We start from the raw sequence: 16,643 nt of genomic DNA, 5'->3' as shown, positions 1-16,643 counted from the left end.
ATTATAAAATGTAAAATATTACTATCTTTATATTTTTATATTGTATTATAATAAGTTATTATATATCTTTTAGCATCACGACGACAGAGAGAACCCAGTGTTAAGACACTCCGTTCCCCCATTTTCCGCCGAAATCTGGGGGCACTGCGTGTATACTATAATTTTTAATAATTTGTTAATATTTTTTTAATAATAAATCTAGGGCAGGCAAATAAGTAATAGTTTACAGGTTAGGAGTTGATTAAAATAAATATAGTGGATAACTGTATAATATAGTTAAAAATTCATTATTTATTAACAAAAAAAAATGCCAAGAAATACTTTAAATAATATCATATTACGGGATTTCTAATTTGACATGAATTAAATTTATTTGATTGAGTATGTTGTCGAGTAACAAATATAATAATCCTAAACGTACCTACATACTACGTAGACGTACGTACGTTTTCTCCTTATTATCTCTATAGCTTTTAACTATATTCATACCTTAAATATTATATTGTTTGCGGATTCGATTATTAGGACAACTATTTATTTGATTAATTAATTGTTATTTTAATAATAAATGTGGTTAACACCTATTTATAGTTACACTGGGCTGGAGCAGGCAAGGCGAGTGTTGATATATCGGAAAGGGTACCCTTAAGCCTACATCTTTGATCGCAAGTCCCAGACACTGCTCCATGCTCCTCTACTGATGTATTAACAGGTCTTTTGTACCTTAGTAACGTTTTTTAAATATATTTCACTTCTGATTTCTAACAATATTATAAATTAATAAAAAAACCCAAGAGAAACCAGGGCAAACAACTAATACGAGATAAACAGTGTATAAACATAAATCACGAACTCAAATAATAAGCAACACACACATACACACATTACACACATAGAGGTACTTATACGTGGAGAAGCTTCGCATTGATCCAGTTAGTTCTACCATTATACTAAATTATTATTATTTTTGAGTCCGAAATAAGTATGACGATTAAAAGAATAACAGTACCTACATGCTGTCCAGTCCCGTTTATAGCTGTAAGGCGGAGGGCTCCAGTGTAAGCGCAGGTGTGACGGTGACCCGTGAGAAATCTCTCCCCTCAACCATCTAGGATTTACTTTTAGCAGGCGGAGGGCGATTCGCAAAGAAAAATTAGGGGTAACATTCTCACTGCCTTTGATTCATTCATATAATATGATTTGATTATATAATATTTGGCAATAATTAATTACTGTTAGTGCGTAGGTATGTATGGGAATGAATACTAATTAATATTTCGTTTTAAAGTTTTGCGTAATAAAATATTTTGATAATCATTGTTGTGGTTGACGACATTGATTATTTGATTTTTGCTAAAGGTTGCCGTTTTTATTCATGCAGACAATATCATCAAATTATTAACTTTTGGACCGTGGCGAAATCTTGGAAGAACGAAGAAACTTTGACATAAAATATATTTTTTAACAATTTTAAAAGTTTAAATTGTATTCTTATCTTTGAAAATATTTTAATGTTAGATTTTAAATTGAATGCTTAATTACAAATAGCTTTACACTATCATTAACTCTTCACAATTCACAAATTTCAGCTTAACGCTGTATCCCGCACACAACAGGGTAGACAGAGGGAACCTAGTGTTAAGACACTCCGTTCCCCACTTTCTGCCGAATTCTGGAGGCATTGCGTGTTAAGTGGCAGAACTCAACGCCGCGCTTTGCCTCGACAACAGAGCGAAGAAATGGCAATATAAACGTAAATAAATATTTCACTTCATCGAATGGGGATCGAACCCACAACCGTCGCGGTATAGTCACACCCTTGTGCCGCTGCGCCACGACGGCCCGACAAGTTTAATTTTTGGAAGCGGACCAACTTATAAAATATAAAATAAAAAATGTTTTGAAAAAAAAATGTCAATATCAATACTTAAGCGTAAATACAGTTAAAACTTAAAAGTACTTAGTTATTAACATAACGTCGGAGACGACGCTCGAGGTCCGAGCCCCCCACAGCCCCCACACTTACACCAGGTGCCACCCGTGAGAACGGCCACGCAATAAGTTGTCGAAAAGGGAGTATTGTTAATGTAATCACTTGAATAATATTATAAATAAATACTGTATACGCATATCTATAAAGAGTTCTTTAATATTTTTATCGTTTCACATTTGGTATATCTTAATTGCATTTTATTTATTAGTGATAACTATTAACTACCAAAACATAAATATGTGTGCCTCAACCTATATGGCACCTCCCCTTAACTTAATAAGTAATAGTTTTGTTAAGTAGAAGATAATTACAATACAAATAAAAGTATTTTCATATGTAAAAATGTATTTTATATGTACGTACATACTACATATATCACAGAAAACAACAACACGACAAACTTATGTCAGTTGTGTAAGTTAACTTTTTAAGTTCTAGTTGACCTACAATAATTAAATCGGTATAGATCCCTCGGTGTGCGAAAGCGAATCGCACTTGAGTGATTTTTTAATGAAATACCAAAAGCTTCACGCTCTTCCCGCATAGCGGGCTAAATAGAGGGAAATATATAGGGAAGTCTATTCCCCACTTTCGCGAGATTTTGCACGCGGAGTAACGACACACACTTATTCAAGCATACACTTACACGCTGTCTCATTATCTTAATCTTAAACCCGTATTTATAATCCGCTCTCAACACTGAGATCGATCTTGAGGTACCGTTTTCAGTTATAGATTATAATTTATGAGTGAAAACGGCATCTTAAAATCGCTCTCAAGATCTATCTCAGAGAACGGTCTATAAATACGGGCCTTATTATATATTAAATGATTATAAATCGAACTAGGCCATTTATTTGTTTACCCCAACTAATTACTACCGCCAGAACAATAATACATATAAGCAAGTTATGTTCGATAAAAGTGAATAAGTACTTGTACGGTCCTAATAAGAGAAGTAGGTACAATACGATTAACGAGTCTTGGCCGCGCTGAAGATTTTGTGCTTCTAATTTGTATCTTTCCGAGTGAAAAATACACAATAGTTCAGAAGACCCCATGACTCGTTGACCGTACTGTAATACACAGGCGTTGTGATTTAAATTGAGACGAGCGCGGGCGTGTAGCTGTAGACAACATTAAGTGATAAATAAAGTTGTAACTACAGGCTATACATAAATAAGTATATGATTAAATATTTTAAAAATATTTGTAAAGCTTTTTGTTTCAATTTCGTTTACATTGCAGGAACCTAGTGTTAAGACACTCTACACCATTGCGAAGAAAATCTTAACTACTTCATTTTCTCGAGTGGGGATCGAACCCCGAACCTGCTGCGTTTACAGTCACATGCATTTGCCACTACGCCACTAGTCTCAATTATAATTAATTATAATGTATTATTTATTTCCAAAGTTGAATATATGAAAATAGCGGACACGTGTCGCTTCGCCTGTTTATTTACACCCTTAGGGGTTCAGAGTGTGAATTTCAATTTTTGTAAAAAAATCGAAATTATAGTTAGAGAGCGCAGCACAGGCTTGCGACTGTAAACGCAACGGTTGCGGGTTCGATTCCTACCTTGATACTGAGAAAAGCGCGGCGTTGCGGTCCGCCACTAAACACACAGAGAGTCTTACCGCTAAGGAACCTGGGATCCTTCTGGAAGCAGGTTACCCTGCTATGTGCCAAATACCGCATAAAGCTGAAAATTTTTTCAAATAATAATTAAATTAAATTAGTAAGTTTGGCTTTACCCATAATTGGGTTTGTCAATTTAAAACATGCTAAAAATATTTATTTGAATTAATGCATTTAATAATAATAGGATTAATTTTCATTTACCTATAATACAAAATACATGGGAAATGTGTACTTCATAGTGCGATATGTAATATTGCGACTTATTTTAAAATTAATATAATATAAAATTTGAATAATTTAAAAAGTAATGAACTTCTGCTAACTGCCTAAATTATTAAACAATGATCTACAATAATATTCCTGATTTGTACAATATAGAAAAAATAAATACTAAAATGCACCAAGCGTTAAGCAGTGGGTTACACCACTCAACTACAATTAAGGCTTTACTCTAGAAATTGACGGAGAGTGGAGAACGAAGTGCCTTAATATGCCGCTCTCTTCGTTACTACCTATTATGCACGAAAAAACATACATATAAAACATATAAAAAAAATAGCTGTGAATTATTTCTACATGATAACAACTAATGTAATAATAATAATAATATACAAAATATTATTAATTATCAAATATTAATAACTATTTTAGTACTGAGACATCGTATTTACGTAAATTGACATGACAACAAGGTCATCAAACATTAGTAGGCGTTAGGTGTACCATAGATTGGCCATCACTTATCAACGGGCGAGACACCCACGACGACGACCACGACACGAGCCGCAAGACAGCTGCTCGACAAGCCTCGACGCCCCCGTTTCTCACGCCAACCCTCCATCTGCTGAGATCTCGGACCCTTCTTACAGACTTCATTACGCAAAATACGTTTAGCTTTATTATTTTTCTACCCTAGAACTGATTTCATTTAACGGTACTCACTCGTCGAGGAGACATCGCCCGTGCGACGTCGCCTTTTCAGTTTTTACTTTTTAATTTCCTTTACTTTTTGTGTTTATGTTGAGTTAAGTTACGTGTTAGTTTTCAAATTTTTGGTTTTAAGTTTTTTTGTTCTTGTTTCTCATTTTGTCTACGGAAGAAAATGCAAACCTTGCTTGATACGCAGAAGGCTAGACTCCAAGGCTTACATGTGGAAGGTAATTAAGTGTTAGCTTTCTTAAGTTAGTGTTATATAACATTTCGTTGTTGTGATTTAATAGTTAAAATTTACTATATAATGAAAAGTAAAGTTAATAAAAATATTATTATTAGAAGACATAAGTAATATGATGAAGGATTAGTAAATTAATAATTATGTAGGTAGTTAAAGCGGGCGCATGCGCGAGCGGCGAACTGCAAGTATGTACCTACCTACTTTTTTTTTTATAATTTATCGTATTAAATTTTTAAGATACTTTAAACTTAAAATTTGTATATATATGGTCAAAGCCATAAACTTTTTTAATAATATGTCAGTTATTAAGTTAGACAGCTATACATTTCTGCGTCTGCTGTTTAAAGTGCAAGTGCAAGTTCATTTATATACCAAAGGAAACCACTTAGAAAAAGGATTTCACTGTTGATTGACTTTCTAACTAGATAGCCATCTTATTGTGTTGTGGAGTGGAGTGTTTTGACACTAGAGTATTTGTACCTACTGCCTACTGGCTTAATATTTCGAGTAACTGCCAGTATTGCCCTTATCTATGCTTCATCAAAATAAATCTGCATAACAATATTCATTGCTCTTAATCTTTTTTTTAAATATTTTCATTAAACCTTGCAAGAGGCTGACGGCTCGCGTAGGTACCTACAACAGTCAGGCAAAGCAATAATATTCAATATTTTCATTAGTAATTTACGTAAGTTAATTACGTCTCTCTTATATTTAATCAAAGGGAAACTGGTCATCAGTGTACGAGCTAATTGTCAACAGAAACAAATCTGAATTCCTTCCGTATTATATCCACAATAAAATACTTATTTTTACAATTGTATAATATATTCACATTATATTTTGTGTAATAGGTATAATAATCGTTTGCGCTAAGCACTTCAAAAGATTAATTATTCTCAAAGAAAATGCAGCGGCACAAGTGTGTGTAACGCGACGGTTGTGGGTACAATTCCCACTCGAGAAAGTGAAATATTTATTTACGGTTACATTATCATTTCTTCGCCCTGGTGTTGAGGCAAAGCGCGGCGTTGAATTCCGCCCCTCAACACGCAATACCTCCAGAATTCGACAAAAAGTGGGGAACAGAGAGAGAGAGAGTCTTAACACTAGGTTACCTCTGCCTATACTGCTGTGTGCGGGATATAGCGTGAAGCAGATTTTTTTATTTTTATTTCTCTCTTCGTATTTTACTTTTCAAAAGTTTATTTTTTTATTTTACGCCTCAATTTTCGTATAGAAATATTTATTTACGTTTATATTTCCATTTCTTCGCTCTGGTGTCAACGCGTCGAGCGTTGAGTTCTGCCACTCAACACTAGTGTTGCCCAAATTCAGTCTTGGTCTTGCAGTCTTGGTCTTGTTCTTGCGTTTTTGCAAGACCAAGAACAAGACCGCGTATTTTTAGCAAGACCAAGACCAAGACTGACCGTGCAAGATTTGAGCAAGAACAAGACATAGCCTGCAAGGCTCTTGCGTCTTGCAGCTAGGACTTAGCGCTATTTCACTGAGTAGTTAGGTGTAACAGTTCGGTGTATAGGTAGGTACGCTTAGGAATTCTATGAGACGTAAAAAACTGTAGCAAAGAATATGAAAAACTGGACCTATCTATTAAAATCAAACTGAGTGCATGCATAGTTATGTTTTAACCATCGGCACTTTGATAACGCGGCATCAAAGGTTTTGTACTTACTTCTCAAAGAAATTTGCCGCTTTTCGGAAGTACATGGTTATGATACACGCGCCGGCGGCTTCTTTTGAAATCTAAAACAATCGTTGCCGCCACGCCGAAATCATAACATTTGACACTATTTGATTGCCGCCATAGGGCGTAGGCGTAGGTATACTCATGCAAAATAATTTCGAATTTTAAGAGTACCTACAGGCGCGGTAGAAAGCAAGGAAACGTACTAATAAATAAAGGAATTATTTTAATTCCAGTCATTTCCAATTGAGCTGTGCTCCGAGTCTAACTTAATAATTGTTTTTACTAATTCTCGTTGTTTTCTAAAAACGTATCACGTGTACAATTTAATATGAGTGACGAAGATTCAAATTATTCTAGTCCGAGTAACGAGAGTTTGAGTCACAGATCTAAAAGACCCAAAAGCAAATTTGAGGAGTTTTTCGAAATAATTCATGCATCCCAAACTGCCTTCTGTAAATTGTGCCAACATAAAAAGATTGAAATAAAAATGAAAAACAGAAACACTTCAGGCTTAAGGAAACATCTAATATCTTTCCACAAAAAGGAATCAGAAATATTTCTTCCTGTTAAACCAAAATTAAGTGGAGATATCACAAACTTTTTAGTAACCGCTGGAAGAAGTGGACAGGTAAGAATATTTTTTTAACAGTTAAAAGAATTATAACTCTGCGTAGCTATTCATGCGATACTTTCAAAAACGCCATTAACTTACGTAAGTATTTTTGAGTTAGTGGTGTTTTCATCTAGGGGTGCGACATATTAAGTATGTAATTATCGTCTTAAATATTTTTTATAAACACCCATATTTTCATTTAATCGGCCAGTAACAACTAAGTATTTTATTTTGGTAAATTACAGTACAGTGCAACCTTAATATAACAAATATCAATTTAACGATTTTCTCGATTTAACAACAACAAACCTCCTCCTCTTATACGCTCAAACCTAGTATGTTTTAAATAATAACACAAGATTTATTGTTTTGGTTCAGTCGGAAAACAGCAGTGACAACATCACGACAGCTACAGTTGATTGGGTGGTGAAAAAATATCTTCCCTTCTCATTTTTCGATGACGAAGCTACACAAGTATATTTTCGACGTATTTGCCCTAATATGGTGTTTCCTAAAAGGTCTACACTTAGAAGGAAAGTCAAAGAGCGATTTGAAGAGCTCCAATTGAATCTCAAGGAACGACTTCAACAATTATCATCTAAAAAGTTTTTACCATTGATGGGTGGACGTCAATTGCTGGTAGGAGTTACTACGGGGTTACTATTCATTATATAGACAACGAATGGAAGTATCAATCTGTAGTTCTTGATTTTATACCATCACGCGGTCGACATACTGGGGAAGATATTGCAACGATTTTCCATGAATGTTTATTGGAATATGGCATAATTGATAAAATACAAGGTATCACGGTCGACAACGCAACTGCAAATACCAAATTTATGTATGAACTGGGCAAACAGCTGCCGCCACACTTTGATTCAGACAATCAACATTTCCGGTGCTTTGCTCACATTTTAAACCTTGGTGTACAAGATTTATTAAAGACCTTAGCATTACACTATGAGTCTGACACTAACGCGCAAGATCAGCAGTACGAAGACTATGCAGACGAAACTGAGGATGAGGAAGATGAAGAATCTGCACCAAATATTGCTGACTCGCGTACATCTGTAACAAAGTTACGCAGTATTTCCAGTAAAATAAAAAGAAGTGAGATAGTGAAGAAGAAGTTTCAGTCTGCTTGTGAAGCAGCTGGCGTGCCATCAAATCTAAATGCCATTCTTGACTGTCCAACGAGATGGAATTCCACACATGATATGATTGGATTTGGTTTAAAAGTGAGAGCGGGCATTGACATATTGTGCAGTTCTGTCACCGAATTAAATGATTTTCAAATCACAGCTAATGAATGGCAGGTACTCGAAAAATTACATAAATTTCTAATAAACTTTAAACTTTTAAGTACAAAACTTGGTGGAGACAAATATGTTACATTACCGCTAGTCATTGTATCATTCAATCTCTTGCTAGATAAAATTGAATCTATGGTAAAACAGTTAGATGAGAAACCTAATCGATCTGAAGTGGATGAAAGGCTCATTCTAGCTTTCCAAGCAGCTCGAGACAAAATGCTTAAACATTACAAGAAGAGCAACTGGATTTATTGTACTTCTTTAATTTTAGACCCAAGGCATAAGGCTCAGACTTTTGACCTGACAATGTGGGGGAAGCAACTTAAAACAGAAAGTCTGCGCAAGTTCAATGAACTTTATGAAGAATATAAAAGTCTACACTCACTGAACAAATCTCTGGAATTACCAGAAAAAGAAAATAAAGTATGTGATGAAGATGAAGACGTAATAGACTTTGATAAACTCTATGAATGTCCCTCGACGTCATCTGGATCTTGTCTTCAAGGCTTAGTGATAGACGAGTTGGAGGAGTACCTGAGAAAACCAAGAACTGCCAGCTCGGAAGACATTTTAGATTGGTGGAGGACGCATGAGACAGAGTATCCGATTTAATCGAAAATGGCCCGTGATTTTCTCTCAATACCTGCAACTTCAGTACCTGCTGAGAGGTTATTTTCTAAAGCATCATTAGTAATTAGAAAACATAGAAATAGGTTAAATGATGAGTCAGCCAGATGGTTACTTTGTATTAATAGTTGGTCAAAAAAATTGATATAAAGTATCATAACCTAATGATAAAGCTGTTGATTAGTGTTGTATTTTATTTTTTGTTCAAATAAATGATAAATCGTACAAATCTTTTATTAAATTTCTTATAAGTTGAGGGTTCAATCTCTTTCTAGACAGATAAGTATTGTTCTTTAAAATACAGTCAAGTTATTGTAATTAATTTGTTTTTTTACATGTTTTAGCAAATGTAAGCTTATAAATCATAAATGTTTATTAAGAAACAGTTACTTCCATGGAAAACGACATATAGGTCAGTTGATTTTTCGAATTTCTTATCAAATCTTCAGTTATTTATTAATCTGCTTGATCTTTACTATGGCTATGTTAATTCAAGCTCACAATGTTCCAATTCTAATACGTTTTTTAAGATTTAAAGTAAACTTTAATAAATAGTAGTAGACTAATAGGTAATTGCAAGACTTGCAAGACTCTTGCTGCAAGACCAAGACCAAGACCAAGACCAAGACCAAGACCAAGACTGGGAGCGCAAGACCAAGACCAAGACCAAGACTGGCTAAGTCTCGTCTTGTTCTTGCATTTGGGCAACACTACTCAACACGCAATGCCTCCAGAATTCGGCAGAAAGTGGAGAACCGAGTGTCTTAACACTAAGTTCCCTCTGCCTACCCTGCTGTCTGAGGTATACCGCGTGAAGCTGAAGAAGAAAGACTGCTCTTTATCAATAATAGTTTATTACTGTGCTTAATTAACAATGATACACAGTTTATTAGGATATACACGAGTCTAAATAAACTACAAAGGCGTTTTATCGATTTTCCAGCACTTGGCCACGACAGCTTTGTAGGTATATCATGCAAATTATTTTTATCGATCTATAAGAAAAGCTGCACTGCTCCTCATTATTAATAGTTTTTACATAGGTGTGTAAAAAAACGAAGTTGAAAGTGTTGTGGCATATTAAATACAGCGTACCTCTACCTATGTGAGTGAACACTAGAGTTGTGGTTGCAGGAGTAATTTGCCTCCCAAATATATACACATAAGATCTTATTTTTTAATTAAAGATGGCACATATGGCATCTATTGCCTATGTATATATAAAAGGACATGTTCTCACTGACTGAGGTGACCACTGATGGTAGGAACGTGAAATTTGGACAGATGTTTATTTTCGTAATCTGGATACCCACTAAGAAGGCATTTTGGAAAACTGTAACCCTAAAGGGATGAAATAGGTGTTGAAAGTTCGTATGGAAAATTTCTTAAATCGGCAACGATTTTCATAAAATTTGAAATTCAGACTCATAAAAATATTTAATTGAGCACGTGATTCATGGTTTATTAGATTCACACCCCAAACTGAAAATTATGAAATTCATATATATATTTAATAAATATTCATATAGATCAAGCGGGCGAAGCCGTTTAGATCCGCATCATATAATTCATCATATAATTACATAATGTACTAAGTCTTTCAAATGTATCTTTTACTAAGGTAGATATTTTTAGATTTTGAAACATATTGGTTAAGTGAAACAAAAAATTTAAATAGAAAATAGTAATGTCGAAAAGTCTTTAAATATCAAATAAAATTTTAATATTTATAATCTTAACTTAAGGATACCACAAGAAATCTTCTTTAACCTGTAAATTAAACGTTTAAATTCTTCTCTTTCCTCTCTATTATCATAATTTGATTCTCGTCTTTGAAATATTCAGAGATTTCATTTAAAAAAAAATATATTTGTGGTTTTTTCTTAAATACGGGGTGCGAGGTATGAAATATAATAAGAAATTAAATGAATAGATGTAGCAATTTATAAAGAACTAGCGGCCCGCCCGCGGCTTCGCCTGCGTGAACTACGTTATTATTCATTTCTGTCTCCATGAGTACCTATAAGTGACGTCCATGAAAATTTTGAGACTCCTAGCATTTGTAGTAACGAAGTTACGACGACGAACCCCTTACAAGTCGAATATTGCAAATTTCCATCTTAGCAAGCACCTATAAATAAATAACTTCTATGCAAAATATGAGATTCCTAGCACTTGTAGTTTCTGAGATTTCGTGATGAGTGAGTGACCTTTCGATTTTATATATATAGATGATTGATGCCGATATTAATATGGATTAGTTCCACAAATAGACATGTTTAATTTGCGGCCGGTACTAGATTTAATTTATCAAAAAGTATCTAATATAAAATAGAAATAGCAAGTACTATTATACTAGTAAGTACTTTAAAGTTAAGGTAGCGTATTTCTGGCACATGGCCTCTCTATAAGTAAAACACTTAAATTATAATGAAGAGTTATTTACTGGGAAATTTCATAAATTTACTAAACAATCATTGTTATATGGTTAGATTGCGCGATGCGCGTGCGCCGGTGTCCGGCATACATATTTTGCAAATACGCAAGCACCAAGGGTGTGGGACCGGCAGGCAGGCAGGTGGAGGCGGCGCGGGCGGCGCTCCGCCTGTCAGTCCCGCTCAGGCCCTAGCAGTCACCAGTCACTAGTCACTAGTCACTCAGTCAGTGCCTCGCGATGCGTACACTGAGACGTTAGTATATATCGTACGAGAATATGAGCGCCCATGTGTCCGTGCACGCGCGGGGGCGGCGGGACCGGTCGACGGTCGCACGCCCGACCCGCCGACCTTACGTACCGTTCACTATTCTCGTGATTCTAAGTGCATCTTCGAAACGTAAAGTGCAATAGATAAAACACATGTGCTAAATATCTAAGGACCTGTGCTGTGCTGTGCTGTGTGTGAAAGATACTCTCTTGTGCTGGCTCGGACTTGCCACTTGCTACTTACCGGCGTGGATGGTTTGAAACATGTATGTTAACGTAATACTGCTTGATTTCTTAAATATAAATAACTGCTTAGATAAAATAATTAATTTTAAATGTAGATATTTCTTTTTAGTTGGACACATAAGTTTTATTGTGCTTTTTATATATTATTAAACGTGTTCAAAAACATTGTTACAATATAACATGCTTATTTATACACATAATGTTTATTTTGTATTAATTAAAGTGTAATAATTAATTAATGTAGGAAATATGTTCTATATCAATTTAAATAATATAGAGGAGTATTTACTCAAATAAACCTACCAAATAATATCGAAATAGAAGCAAATACTAGTCCAAGTATTTGGTATACTCAATCAACAAGAACAACCGACCAAAATTATAATATAAAACAGATGATTTTTTTTTATAAATGACAAAACGATAACTACAAAATAATGACTTATTTTGTAACCTTTAAGTAATCGACTCTGATATATTTAGATACACAAATACCTTGTTTCGATTTTTTGACTTTTGAAAATTGTATTATAGTATAAATTATTAAATATCTTAACTTATATAATGTTAATATACTTTATATTATCGGCTTCACGCTATATCTCGCGCACAGCAGGGTAGGCAGAGGGAACCTACTCTTAAGACACTCCATTACCTACTTTGCCTCGACACCACAGCGAAAAACGACCTCTAGTTTATATTATTTCTTATAAAAATACAATAATACTTTAAATTATAATATAAAAACATCAGCGAACAATTAAATGAGGTAATTTATTGTAACAATAAAATTACTTTCTATTAGTGTCTACATAATTCTATCTATAACTAATTTTGTTAACTGATCCTAGGAAATACCAGTTATTAGTAAAAGTTTTTAAACAATGATTACTATTTTCAAACGAATCTTTGCGCTTGCATATTCGTTTAATTTTCAAATATAATCAAAAAGTAAACTAATATATGGGTAGAACTGATTTTCCATTCTTTTATAATTTCTCGAACCAAAATATACATATATATACTTACATACCAACAGTTACAAATAATTGTAAACTTGAAAAAAGTCACATAAGAAGAGATCTGCCTAGTAACACCACACACATAGATTATATTACCTGCCCCACCAACGTCTCAAGCATTGATATTAATAACGCCTTTTAAAAAAAATGAGGACGAATGTACTTAAGCCCATTCAGTGAACCTTAGGGGAGCTTTTGTACTGCTTTAAAGAGATCCTATTGGCCAAAAAAAGTCTTAACCTTACCAATAGGGCTCCAAGGATTAGGGTCGCGCCCATCACACTGTGGACAGATGCGCTAAAGGTGCAATGTATTATCAATATTTGCATGTTTTGTCATCTCGCTGAGTAAATAAGTAAACCTAAAATGTCACCTGCCTACCTATTTTTATCTGTTTAAGACGTTTAGAATTATATATTTTTTTTTATTATTTACCTACAATATAATAAATATTATAATTTACTTAAGGAAATTAAGAATTAAATTATAAAAAACGAAATAATAATTTTCTATTTAATAGTCAATCTTTAAACTTTAAATCTTTCCACAATTTAAATGTATATATATTTAAGTAAATTGAAAAAACCTATATTCCGTTATATAACATAATTTTTTTGCCCACAGGTTGGACCAACTTGTACCGGGCGGCAGCGCTCGAGGAAGGAAGCAGCGGCTTCACGACTAGTATGGCGGAAACAGCATCAATTGCGCACGGTCCTAAATTCATGCGCAAGCGCCGACGTCTGTCGAGGCTCCTGGACAAACTCACCATCCAGATCAGCAACAACAACCACTATCCTTTCCCTCAATGGCTTATGTTAAATTCGCCATATCACAACTCGGAAGCACCAAACGACGTGCCACTCGATCTTTCAATTAAATCGGAAGCTGCGAGACCCGCCAACGAAGGATCTGCGTATGTGTGCACCACGTGCGGACAGACGTTCTCGGTCCACGATCGCCTCACCAAACACGTTGCTTCCCGCCATCGGGACAAAGCCTCGGAAACCCACAGAGCTTACGAGTGCGAAGTGTGTAGTCGCAAGTTTGCTAGATCAGACATGCTGACGCGTCACGCGCGCCGCCACACCGGACTGAAGCCCTACTCGTGCTCCGCCTGCGGCCAGGTCTTCTCGCGCTCTGACCACCTCGCCACTCACCAGCGCACTCACACCGGGGAGAAGCCCTACCGCTGCACGGCGTGCCCCTACGCCGCCTGCCGCCGAGACATGATCACCCGACATATGAGAACACACGCCAGGAAACAAACGGAAATGTAATTAGTCTATTCTAAGTTCTAAATAATTAGACTATTTAAAAACGTGGTTTTAAAATGAAAATCGTTGTTATAGTGGTTCTTGTCAATTGGTGTACTTATGAATAGCTTATGATAGTGTGGCTACTATTACAATTTCTCTATTTATTTCATGTTTCGATAGCTTCGTAAGTATATAAAGATGTTTCTTTTCCAATTGTAGGATGACGGAGAGTCCCTACGTAGAGTGGTGTCATGTTAGATAACCTAGGTAAGACATATCACATTGCATTTATATGCAGAAGCGAATCTTCATTGCGATAATGCGAAATTATTACATTTAATATAATATTCTCTGCTGAGCGCAATGCGATGTGTCAATTTCACTTTATTTGCTGTTTCTTGTCTTTTTTATGTTAGATAGTGTATAAATTAGTATGTTTCGTACTCACGTTCAACAAATTGTTGTCGTAGTAGTATACCTATACCTAAGAACTTGTCTCTCATCACTACAGTATCTCTCCAGATACTGTACCTCCGTATACGATTGTTAGGCTGGGCGTCATTCTGTGGGAGTAATCTTTCAACCTTTTTATATAATACGTTATTTTATCACGTTAAATAAGTTAATTTATAATGAGTGTTATTTTTTGTTCATATTTGTAACTATAAGTATTAGGTTTATAATTATAATATATACATTAAATATATAAGAGTAGCGACTGTGCATACACAGTGGCCACTTCGACTTTTTGAAATAAAAGAAAAAGTTATTGTTAATGTATTTCAAATACAAAAAGTTAGTTTTAAGTTCGTTTATCGAGTTGTTGCAACTACGTGTTCAATATTTTATGTGTAGCTTATAGCTACCTACTATTGTAGACTATCCTTAGTCTTTACGAATATATTACATTCGTAATTTCTTGACTGTGTTTATTAAGTTTTAGTTTATTCTTTAAGCTATAAAGTAAAATTAATACAAAAACAAACAAAATCAACCATATTTCAAATCCCACCATCATTTTCGTATCATTAACGATGATCTTAATACAAAATTTGAATTTTGAATTTGAATTTGAATGTTATTATACAAGTGTACCTCATATCTAATCTTATCTAATTATCCATTATTTCATCTAATTGGAAAAAATATTTGTAGCTTTATTAAGATAATTATTCTTAACAGTACGACACGAACAGTATTAAGATAATTATCGTAACAGCACAGAACAGTAGGAAACACAAAAATGTTATTTAAGCCTCCATCTTAATATTTTTTTCTCATAAAATAATAATAAAAAAGTTGAAAAATAAAAATATATTGCATTTATCTGTGTACATAGGCAGTTACTACATGGTATACACTAGACTGTTTCTCTTCAAAATGATCTGGTTGTTTCTGCACAAATGTTCTACTTGTATAAGATATTTAATTATCTATGTAAGAAATAGATTTAGGCTTGCTGGTGTTTTTTTTTACTACTGTGATAATTAACGATTTGTTTATTTGTTATTAGACTTCTGCTATGTTTGGACAATAAGAATATGTTTCGATTTTTGCTATTTATGCTCATTAAATAAATGGTATAAATATGATTGTTTTATTATTTGACATACAAATATAGTGCTTATAGTTATAGTTAGTAAAACACTTCAAACTGGGAACACCTAGGGAAGTTTCACACTATGTCTAGTGCCAGTAACGGTACGATGTCAGTATATTAAAAATATTCTAAAAATTAATTCAAATTTATAAAAATAACTGTAATATACATTTATTTCTATGTAAGTAGAGTAGTAAGACATTTAAGAGTAGTCTTAAATGTCTAAAATATGTCTTTCAATTAATCTAGTTTCTCAATTGCATTAAATCTTCCACATTTTGAAGTCCGACCCGTGAGATGAAAAACAATGGTACGATATTCTAAGTTTATTACAATAAAAGGTTACAGTTACAATAAAAGGTTACAGAATAGTTTTTCTATGATCACACTTGGCAGGCAGAATAAGGGAATGGCCACTGTGTTCTTTATTTCATAGTAGGGGATTAAAAAGATAAGAGATTGTTAATAGACAAACGTTGTACTTTGTAGTCTGATGACGTAGAACGCAGTCTTTTAAACTAGCTGACAATCTCAGAATATAGAGACATTATCTTATTGATAGATACTGTTGTTAATTATGTGTTACATGTTAATACAGCTCATTATTATTACTTATATTATTAAAAATCAGAAGTGGTTAATATTTTTAAAGAACAAAATTAATTGGTTAACCTATTGGTCTATATGTTTCTGAATTACTTATTCCGAAACAGATTCAATGATGATACTGATACGTC

The 16,643-nt window shown here is 34.1% G+C and overlaps 1 protein-coding gene across 2 annotated transcripts; it reads left to right on the top strand.

The window, feature by feature from the left end:
* The first annotated feature begins 4,428 nt into the window (after nucleotides 1–4,428).
* LOC146526853 (uncharacterized) lies at nucleotides 4,429–15,898 on the top strand. 2 transcript variants are annotated; one of them, XM_085205762.1, is made up of 2 exons: nucleotides 4,429–4,794; nucleotides 13,672–15,898. In XM_085205762.1, exons 1-2 carry the CDS (start codon nucleotides 4,740–4,742, stop codon nucleotides 14,325–14,327), a joined length of 711 nt encoding a protein of 236 aa, XP_085061888.1. In that variant the 5' UTR covers nucleotides 4,429–4,739; the 3' UTR covers nucleotides 14,328–15,898. The 2 variants fall into 2 exon arrangements, with proteins under 2 accessions (XP_085061888.1, XP_085061889.1); XM_085205763.1 differs by lacking the exon at nucleotides 4,429–4,794 and adding an exon at nucleotides 11,671–12,045.
* The last annotated feature ends 745 nt before the right edge of the window (nucleotides 15,899–16,643 follow it).

Source organism: Heliconius melpomene, chromosome 21, assembly GCF_056956725.1.
Source record: "Heliconius melpomene rosina isolate 202511_hmr_F chromosome 21, ASM5695672v1, whole genome shotgun sequence".
Lineage (NCBI taxonomy): Eukaryota > Metazoa > Arthropoda > Insecta > Lepidoptera > Nymphalidae > Heliconius > Heliconius melpomene.
Note: the sequence above shows the minus strand (reverse complement) of the source record. Positions and strands in the feature narration are given on the sequence as shown.

Bases quoted from the DNA above. Each gene is read 5' to 3' on its own strand.
- LOC146526853 (XM_085205762.1), top strand. From the start codon at position 4,740: ATGCAAACCTTGCTTGATACGCAGAAGGCTAGACTCCAAGGCTTACAT. The intron at 4,795-13,671 runs GTAATTAAGTGT...TTTTGCCCACAG, and splicing joins CCAAGGCTTACATGTGGAAG to GTTGGACCAACTTGTACCGG.